This window comes from Candoia aspera, chromosome 1 (assembly GCF_035149785.1).
Source record: "Candoia aspera isolate rCanAsp1 chromosome 1, rCanAsp1.hap2, whole genome shotgun sequence".
NCBI lineage: Eukaryota > Metazoa > Chordata > Lepidosauria > Squamata > Boidae > Candoia > Candoia aspera.
The window spans coordinates 140,477,419-140,487,381 of record NC_086153.1 but is presented as its reverse complement, the minus strand read 5'-3'; the positions used below and the strand labels follow the sequence as shown (position 1 = coordinate 140,487,381).

At 40.6% G+C, this 9,963-nt stretch overlaps 1 protein-coding gene across 1 annotated transcript; it reads right to left on the bottom strand.

Annotated features, from left to right (window-relative positions):
* Nucleotides 1-583: 583 nt before the first annotated feature.
* On the bottom strand, nucleotides 584-7,710 carry C1H2orf50 (chromosome 1 C2orf50 homolog). The gene is made up of 3 exons (XM_063291181.1): nucleotides 7,358-7,710; nucleotides 4,237-4,276; nucleotides 584-2,303 (listed from the first exon to the last, which is right to left on the bottom strand). Exons 1-3 carry the CDS (start codon nucleotides 7,630-7,632, stop codon nucleotides 2,112-2,114), a joined length of 507 nt encoding a protein of 168 aa, XP_063147251.1. The 5' UTR covers nucleotides 7,633-7,710; the 3' UTR covers nucleotides 584-2,111.
* Between the last annotated feature and the right edge of the window lie 2,253 nt (nucleotides 7,711-9,963).

Below are 9,963 nucleotides of genomic sequence, written 5' to 3'. Positions count from 1 at the left end.
TCAACAAGTATAAACTAAAGAGAGGCTTATACAAGAAACCAGACTTAGAAGAAGGCCAAGTTAGCAAGCACAAGACGATTTTATTTCATGCCAGTTGCCAAGTTTTCTATCAAATATAAATGTTCTTCATTGCAGGAAACCATTGAAACTTCAGTATGTTGGGGAAAAGATCAGTCTGGTTACTTCAAAGTAGATTCCTGAATTATTCTGAAAGCTGTTTCAATTCTCTTTGATGAAATACTAAAATGATGGCAAATGCTTAGGGGCATTTAATGATGTTGATTCTGGATTTTTACTTTTTTATTAGTATTTATATAAGAAATGTACAGTATAAGGCTGCCCAACTCACACAAATATGACCCTGGGCAGCATATAGCAATATAAAACAAAAAGTCAATTACAATTATACTGCAACAACAATAGACAATCAGGAAATCACATTTGCTCACAAGGTAGGACCTGCTATCATCCCAGCTCTAACACCTGGGGGAAGAAACAATTTTTAATGCTCTTCTAAAAGCCATCAAGGTCAGGGCCAACCATACGTTGGGGGAAGATCATTCTAGAAGTCAGGTACTGCAAAGGAAATTGTGCAAAGTCTCTCCTGGCCACAGCTGCCACCTGCTTTTTGAATAGTAGCTATGAGTCCAGGAGAATGACCAAACTATATACCGGATCTCAGTGGGGGAGTGCAACTCCTCCCAGAGGCAAGGATGGAAAAATCTCTGGTTTAGGGATCAGAAGCCCAAAACCCACAGTCAGATTGTCTTGCCAGGGTTGAGCCAAAGTCTGTTCCTCCCTGTCCAGTTCCCACAGCCTCCAGACACAGGGACAGAACCTTGATAGCAGCATCTGGTCAGCCAAGGGCAGAGATATACAGTTGAGTATCCTGTCATGTCTCCTCCAGTAGCATCATGTAGACATTAAACAAAGCAGAGAGAGGGTCTATGGTTAGGCTGCTCCTGCCCCACCAACACCAGCGGAATTGGCCTCAGAGGAAGGAGGAGAATACCAAAACACAATCTCCCCCTCTCAACCCCCTGAGCTGGTTCAGAAGATTGCCGTGGTAACTGAGACATAAAGGAGGCCCAGGATGGATGCAATCCCCCCATCCTGAGGCAGCCAACAAGTGTGTCCAGTGCTGTCTCAGAATTATAACCTGACCTGAATCTAGACTGAAACCCAATCAAGTCCATCAGGCACCTGCAGTGAACCAACTGAATAGGGCCATCCTCCCTGCAGTGGGGAATAACTGTGGCAAACTCCATGGTTAATAGGGAGTGATCAACCATGACAAGGGGTTGATGGATTGCCCCAGGACAAAAACCAGGTCTAGTGTGTGACCTCAATAAGCTGTATCATGTCCCAAGGTGGCCATGAACTCCTGAGCTGCCTCTAAATCTCTGCCTCAGGAAGGCAAGCTGAAGTCTCCCAGCACAATAAGCCTAGGATCTCCACCACCAACACAGCCACAGTATTAAGCAGCCCAGGCAGGGAAGCTGCTCTGAGTAGGTAGGCTGGTACAGCAGCAGCAATCCCAACTGACCTCTTAACTCTCAACCTCACAAGTGGGGTCTCACACCTGGCTATCTGCAGGGCGGTGCCTCTGACAATCTCCAGAGTGTCCTGGATGACCACAGTCACTCCCCTGCCCCTACCCCTTGGTTGCAGCTGGCACGATATGCAAAACCCAGACAGACACATTTCGATGCCCAACCAGGTCTTGGCTGTATGCCAGGTCAACCCTCTCATCTGCAGTGAAATCTCAGGCTTGATTTTGGTGGAACAAATACAGTTTTCCTATGGAGTGAAAAAAATTAGACCTCGCTTCTTAACACAGCCTTATATAGTTTATGCTTTCAAAAATGTGATGCAGCACCACTATTTTCTAAATGTGGAAACAGTAGAGACTGATATTTACATGTGACCATGTTCACATTTCCAGGATTATATTTGCAAACTTTGGTATCCACTTTAATTTGCTAGATACCGTAACTGACTAGTCTGCAGAAGAACTGAATCTGGAAGGGTAAATGCACGAAGTTTTTGGCATTAATCCTATTTCAAAAAGTATGGATAAACATTTTTAACAGCAAGATTTCTATTTAATTCTAGGAAGGCTGGAGTTCTTCCCCAAGTTTCTTTTTTCTTCTTCCATAATAGAGGAAATAGTCCATTTGTATCAGTGTTTCACCAAGATCAGTGTTTGTTCTGCTGCCAATAACATGGTTGGTGGTATTAGGGATCTTGTCTGAGAATATTGGTATGTATTCAGGGAGTTGCTCAGGTACTTTTTCCTTGCCCTAAAAAAATATAAATCAATTATTTATGTGAATAAGAGTTTAATAAGAAGTGTTTCTATGGCTATATTACACATATTCAATTCCGTGTTAACTATATTGGGAAAGATTTCAAGAATGACCACAATAACATGAAAGCTATTTTGCTGGAGCAGGCCAAAGCTCTGTTAACTCCAGGATCTAACTACGATAACAAATCCACACTGATATTTCTGGCTTTCATAAATTTGTTACAAACTTTCTGGAAATTACCTTTGTTTAATGAGTTTCACGTCTGACTGTATTTTATGATAATGAACTGAAGCCAATTATGTCGTGTATGAAAAACTCTGCAGCTGTAAGCAAACAGCTAATCTGGTTAATTAAAAACTTTGTGATACAAGATAAATATTGCAGTAAAAATAATACAATAATGCATGTGGTTTTTTAAATAATATTTTAGCAATATTTTAAAACACAGTTTACTCAGCAATAATGCAATACCTTTTATTTAGTTATGTGTATAGCATTATCCAAAGCATTCCATTTTTCATAGACTCTAAAATATCTTTCAAAATATTTATTTATGCATGGTTACTAATTATCTAGTTTTGTCTTAAAGCACACATCATCTGTGCAAAACCACAAATGGCTGGCTGAGGCTCATTGGAATTCACTTCTTAGACTATGTAGATCAGCGTTTCTCAGCCTTAGCAACTTGAAGGTGTGTGGACTTTAACTCCCAGAATTCCCCAGCCAGCAAGCTGTGCTGGCTAGGGGATTCTGGGAGTTGAAGTCCACCTATCTTAAAGTTGCCAAGGTTGAGAAACACTGAACTAAGCCATTGTGTGTTTTAATAAGCTGGAGAATCTTGCAGATAAGCAAAGTAACCATGGGTCATTTAGCCAATTTCTGATTTGTTTTTCCTCCCTTTCTTGTCCTGCACATCCTTGGATTAATTAAAAGTTTAGGAAGGACATAAAAACAAACCAAGGATAAGCCAGGAAATCATGCCTTCCCTAGTACCCTAAAACCACAGTTGCAACAAAACATGGTTTTAAACTGATCTTTAAATGATTCAAAAACTAATCAAAGATTTTGTTTTATTACCTATCATGCTAAACCAAAAGCAAGCAGTTTCTGATGTAGTGCAAATCCAGATCAGCAGTACTGACATTACTGTGGGTAGCTTCACGTATCATGCTAAGAATGTAATCCCCAATTTGCTTTTTGTGCTGTTCTGAACTCCAAGATTGCAGAATACAAAACAAAACAGTGCAATCCCTGAGTGCAAAAAGGTGGTCCATGCCACCATGTTTGCTTGATATTATCTTATTGCAATGAGTGAAGACAACTATTTTAGTTTGTAGCTGCACAGACACCACAGATAGACTTTTTGTGCTTCTAAGTGCCCACATAAAAAACATTTTGGTCCTCAAGGGGCTGCAGTTGGTGACATCAAAGCAGGAGCAGGCAAGTCCAAAATATTTGCCATTTTATGTAGCTTTTTTGGGGGGGAGCATTTAACAGGTAAAATAAGTATATTATGCATCTATTTTCTCTCTTATTTTTGCAGAAAACCCATGGAAATTTGTGCTACCAAAACCACAGTGATTTTTTTCACTGAATTTCCACAGCATAATCTGAAAACAGAAAAAATGGGACCAAGAGTCCCATAGAGGTATGGGCTGCCAATCCCCTGGTTTAGGGAATGCTGCTATTTGTGAATCAAGCCATTCCAGCTTCTTCTGTGCTCCATGATGAAAATAAACTATTGTTTAACATGATCTGTGGACCCACCCTGTGTAAAGCATCATCACATGTTCATCCTTGACCATTCTGAGCTATGATTATGCTAACTCTGGGTGAGGAAAGCCTTTTTTCAAAATATGAAAAAAAATCTGTTGCAATCATGGCAGGTAAACATTTTAACAACCATGTTTGGTTTTTGACTTACCAGAGGATCATAATCCTTTAGGAAACTCCAGTTCTGATACCTTCAGGGTAAAAGCAAATATCTTTTATGATTTATTAACCAAGTATAATTGTATCAACTGTACTGAAATTAAAGTGGACATCTGAAGGCCTAGAAGAAATGCACAGTGTTAGAACTGACTCCAGTCCAGATAGACAGACAGCCAATCTCCAATTCCTATCTAGTTTGGGATTTGAATGAGAGCTGAATCACTCATACCATATTTATTAGGGTTTGTGTTGCTGCTCATTTATTCTAGTTTTTGTAAACACAAATATTAATCATTATAACCGTAACAACAATATTCAATGAGTGTGTGTGTGTGTGTGTATTGGTATATGTGTGTGTGTGTGTGTGTATATATGTATATGTATTGACTCACATGTACCCATGTATGTATGTGTTCCTTTGAAAGCTTATTTTCTCCTTTTAAAAACTTACAAAAAATCAGGTGAACTTGGAATATACTTGTAATTACAGATTTTTTTTGTCTTTTTTATGTTTCATTTGATGTGTTTTTTTTCCTTTTGTCTTTGCATGTGGTGAATTGTTCATTTTTATTTCATGTTGGTTTGAAAATGAACTAATTAAAAAAAAAGTATGTATACATGTCCATGTGTATCTATAAGAACAGGGATTGTTGGATTCCCTTGGCTTTATTCCTCTCCCAAATGTCATCACCTAGAAGGAAACTATTGACCAATCACTGTCCTCAAGATGGAATGGAGCTGAGTGTGAGGTGAGTTGTTATAGATGGCTAGATGGGTCGGTTTAGTCATCTGCTTGCTCTCTTATTGTGTGAGTGTGTCCAAAGAGAATATCTGCTGATACCATCTTATGCTTGAACGCCTCTGGATATGGGTTTAAAACTCTTCCAGAACTGCTAAATCTCAGCCGATAGTTAGATCCCTTTTAGATATTAGTTTAGCACTATTCCTGAAGAGCACTAAACCCATGTCCAAAAGGAGCTGAATGGAAGTTTAGTGCTCTTTGAAAATAGTGCTAAACCCATGTTAAAAAAAGAGGCCAGCTATCAGCTGGTATATATGGATAAAGTTGCACTGGGAAACAGCTACTGTTTGGGTTGATCCAGGTCTCTGAGCCAGACTAAAAGAACCAGACTATCCAGCTGCCCAAACCAGAATGTCCCGAGAGGCCAGTTTCCAGGGATTGGAGAAGAGGGGGCATTCCTGCACCAGCCTAAAGTGGTCAACAGGAACCAGATCAATCTCTACCCCTAGGAGTCACCTAACCAGACAACAGCAGAATGGTTGATAAAGCGTAGGAGATGGCATCCAGAGCAAGCTACTGTGTCAGGAAAAAAGGGGGACACACTTTAAAGATTAATATTCAGCTGAAACCAGAATTTTTTTCCTCTGGCTAGGACTTATGGATAGCCAATTAGAAAAGACACATGGAAGATTGTATATGCTAACTGCAGTGCAATTATTATATGCACAAACATAGGTAAAGGTAAAGGTTTCCCTTGACGTAAAGTCCAGTCGAATCCGACTCTAGGGGGCGGTGCTCATCTCCGTTTCTAAGCCTTGGAGCCGGCGTTGTCATAGACACTTCCGGGTCATGTGGCCAGCATGACGACTCGGAACGCCGTTACCTTCCCGCCGAAGCGGTACCTATTGATCTACTCACATTTGCGTGTTTTCGAACTGCTAGGTGAGCAGGAGCTGGGACGAGCAACGGGAGCTCACCCCGCCGCGCGGTTTCGAACCGCCAACCTTCCGATCGACAGCTCAGCGGTTTAACCCGCAGCGCCACCGCGTCCCTAACATGGATAGCCAATTAGAAAAGACACATGGAAGATTGTATATGCTAACTGCAGTGCAATTATTATATGCACAAACATGGAAAGACTGAAATACCCACAGTGCAGGAATGGTTGGTGAAGAGGATAGATTTAGCAGAGATGGCAAACCTGACATGTCTGATTAGGGAGAAGGCCATAACTACATTCATCCATGACTGGAAACCCTTTATGGACTTTTTGCTGAAAGTGGAAAAAAATGAACTTGTGGTATATGGGTTTGATGATTAGAATGGGTAAAATATGTAAAGAAGGGAGTTATGGCATAATTTTAAAGAGAGAGGATAAAGTACAAATGCGTTCTAACTGCTGTAAAGATCAGAAGCCACTCCTTCCTTTATATCTTTTTCTTTTTCCTTCTTTTCTATTTCTTCTCTTTTTATCTATCCACCACCTTTTTTACTGTTCTTTTTTTCCCCAAGTTTGTATTGCCTTTATTCTGTAAAACTTCCTTAATAAAAATAATTTTTTTTTTAACAAGGGGGGAACATACTGCTATAAAACCTGAATGGTTAAGGATGATGTAAGGCTGCCTCTGATCTGGGCTGGGGACTAGATTGTTGGAAGTCCTGGCAAATCCAGCATGCCTCATTTGCCTGTGAATTAGCATGGAAATTAAGCTGTCTCACAATGCAACTCTGAGGAAGCTGTTTGTTGCCACTCCCACTTCCTCTTTCTCTCTCTTTCCCCTTCTTCCACCCAGGGAGAAACAGGCATGCTGCTCTGCTCTCCAATCATTAGGGCCATGTGCTCGGGCCTTGATGAAGGATTCTGCCCCTTTCTTCCACACAGCTCTTGCAAGCTGTAGGACTGAGAGTTTAGGGCAAACTAAGTGTTTAGGAAAAAAAGAAGAACAAAGGAACTTCATCTTTTCCACCAAGATGGATGTAACAGAACAACGAAGAAAGTAAGTCAGTAAGAATTCTTTTACTTATCTTAACCTAATCTGTCTAAGCGTGTGATTCTTTATGCCTGGGAGGGCTGAGAGTGTAAGAGCAATAACCTGTATTTCTCTGGCATGCTCATTGAAGCTATCTAAGATAATTTTCTTTTTCTGTGCTAGCTTCTAAGCTGTGTTATAAGCTCTGCTCCAGTGGTTTCAGTGGTTCTAGCAGGCCGCTGAATTGGCTTCATCGATGAGGCAATGGCACGAGGACATGGCATACCCAGAAAAGTTGGGGGGGCATGTTTGTTCAATCACAGGCAATCACAGGCAAGTCTAATCAAACATGAAGAGTCCCGTCAAAGCTTTTAAGTGAGACACAGCACTGAGCTACTCACCAATGCTTGGCTGCCTTCCTCTCAGCCTCCACAAACTCTCTCCAGACCTTGTCTTGTTGGACCTGGTCCCTCTTGAGAGCTTCTTGCTCTTCTCCACGGATTTTGCTTGAGGCTTTCACTAAGCTCTGGGTGGCAACAAGTGGTCTTCTTCCAGACCAGCTGCTGCTGAGGGAAAGAGAAGAGGATGACACTAAATCTCCGGCAGAGCTGGTTGCCGGTAACGGATGCTCTGCCGATGTAGTGCTCCTGAGCCCGTTTGCTTTGCTCCCCATCATGTATGCCTTGTTTATCCTACATAAAATTGGATCATCCCACAAAAAGGTGTGGGCAAGTGTTTGCCAGAAGGCAGTTTGCTTACCGATTCAGAAATTTCTTGCCGACCGTTTTCTCATAAATGTTAAATAAGCAAGACAAATGCATGAAGAATTTTGAAGTTTCCTGAGCAATTTTGGATTGCACTTGTGAGAGGACCCAACAATGTATTTTTGGATAGTTCAGATTGCACAAGGACTTGAAAGATGTTTCAGTGCTTTAAAAAAAAGGGGTTATTAAGCAGTGACCAGCTGTCTTTACATATATGTTCTGGAAATATAAGCTGTATTCCTCTGAGGTTTCCAAGATCCACACTGCCCCATAAAGCTTTCTGAACACATAACAACGGACGGTGGCAGATAGTACTAAAAGGATTTTTTCTGAATTGCTGAGCTTTTGTTGCAGAGCTGAAGCAAAAGACACAGGGAACCTGGATTAGCCTGTCTGTTTACTGTCTCCATTGGAGACCAGACTCCTTGCCAAGAATATTAATCATGGACAGAAGGCGTGCGCTCCATAAAGACATCTGCTGGAGGGCTTGGCTAAATTTTAAAGTTGCTGCTAAGATTTATTATTATTATCATTATCATTATTATCATTATTAACCTTCAAATCCCTGCTTTTGTCCATTCTCTACAGATACAATTCTTGGCTGCACAAGCAAATTTACACCCAAAGACACAAGGAAACCCACTTCAATCTTAGATAACAGATATTTAGATCCATCTTAATTTCCCCAAAGCACACTGCCCAATTGTTTCCTAGGAACTAGCTTGGAGAAAGTGGGTGCCTGAAAGATGGAGAGGAGGAGAGTAAAAGCAGCCACTCCTGCCAGACAATACCCTCACAAAATCTTTCCCAACATGCAGGCATAGAATTGCATTTTGGGAAAGTTGTTATTCTTCCCACTACAACCAGCCAATTATCTGTAGACCTTGAAAATTGTTTGTGAAGGGAAAAGTTATTTGATACAAGAGCTCTTTTCACAACACTCAGGCTGTATAGATAAACCTCCTTTGTAATTGCAAACAGCTCAAATTGCAAAACAGATCTTGGCCAAGAGAGGGCGTTGTAGGACAAAGCAATCCATGCTGGCTCTGAATGAATTTCTCATTGTCCTCTTATAAAAGGTCTCTATAATGCTAACTTTAAATTCATACAAAACATTTGCAAACTTATTTAAAACTATTTCAAATCATGAGTCAATAATGGGACCACCCTTGAGTCTGGTCTAGAAGCTACAACTAGGGCAGAATTCTGCTCCCTGGCGGGCTGAAATGCTCACATATTATATTAGTGCTAAAAGATCTCTTATTGGTGCCACTCTGCTAGTAAACCAGATTAAAAATGTTGGCATAAGTATCCAAAGCCTTAACTAATTCAGGACCAGTGTGTGTGAAACAACGTCTTAGATTGTATCTGCTTCCTAGGCCCTTTTGCTTTTCAGAGGAGACCCTGTTCTCCATGCCATGGGCTGCCTCTTGGAAGTGACAAGGGGAGACCTTCCACATGGTGGCACCTGCTTCATGGAGTAGCCTTCCTGCAGGATGGTAAGCCCCCTGCTCATGTTGATGTGGTTTAGAAGTCTTTTATAACACCACCATTCTGTGTTGACTTTCTCCAGCCTCACTCTCTTATTTATTCATGTTGACAATCCATCTTGTTCCTGAGAAGCTAACAATTAAAAAAAACCCCACACAACATAACAATCAAAATAAAACTTATTCATAATAATAACATGAAAACAATGGAGCCGAGGTCCTCAAAGAAATGTACATTCTAGAACCCTACAGCAGAGTTCACCTAATATACAACCCCAATATCTGCAGGAATAGCCTGGTTTTTCAAGTGTTTCAGAACATTGCTGACATTGTCCTTTAATGCATTGCTTCTACCCTGGTTTATTTTAAAAGGTTTTTAGGATTTGTAAATCACTCCGGGATGCTCTGTAACTATCAATGCTGTAGAACAACCACTGATAGATAGATAGATAGATAGATAGATAGATAGATAGATAGATAGATAGATAGATAGATAGGTAAACATCCCAATTTATTGCCTCAAATATTTTATTTAATGCTACTTAACCAAACAGAAATTTATACTGACTTCTGGATAGCTTTATCTATTTATCTGCCAGCTTTAAAAATAATCCAATTAAGTCCCTTTCAAATAATCCCATTGAAATAAAGACACTTCCATAGCAAAGCAATTAACCCTCTCCAGCTTAGCATGACCTTGAAAGACTACAGTTCCCATCATCTCCAACGACCATAGGTTTAGCCATGATGTCA

What these genes read in the sequence shown, in the direction of transcription:
- C1H2orf50 (XM_063291181.1), bottom strand. Translation starts at nt 7,632, where the DNA reads ATGATGGGGAGCAAAGCAAACGGGCTCAGGAGCACTACATCGGCAGAG. An exon ending in AGGAAGGCAGCCAAGCATTG is followed by an intron (nt 4,277 to 7,357) that starts GTGAGTAGCTCA and finishes TTTACCCTGAAG; the next exon opens with GTATCAGAACTGGAGTTTCC. An exon ending in TAAAGGATTATGATCCTCTG is followed by an intron (nt 2,304 to 4,236) that starts GTAAGTCAAAAA and finishes ATATTTTTTTAG; the next exon opens with GGCAAGGAAAAAGTACCTGA.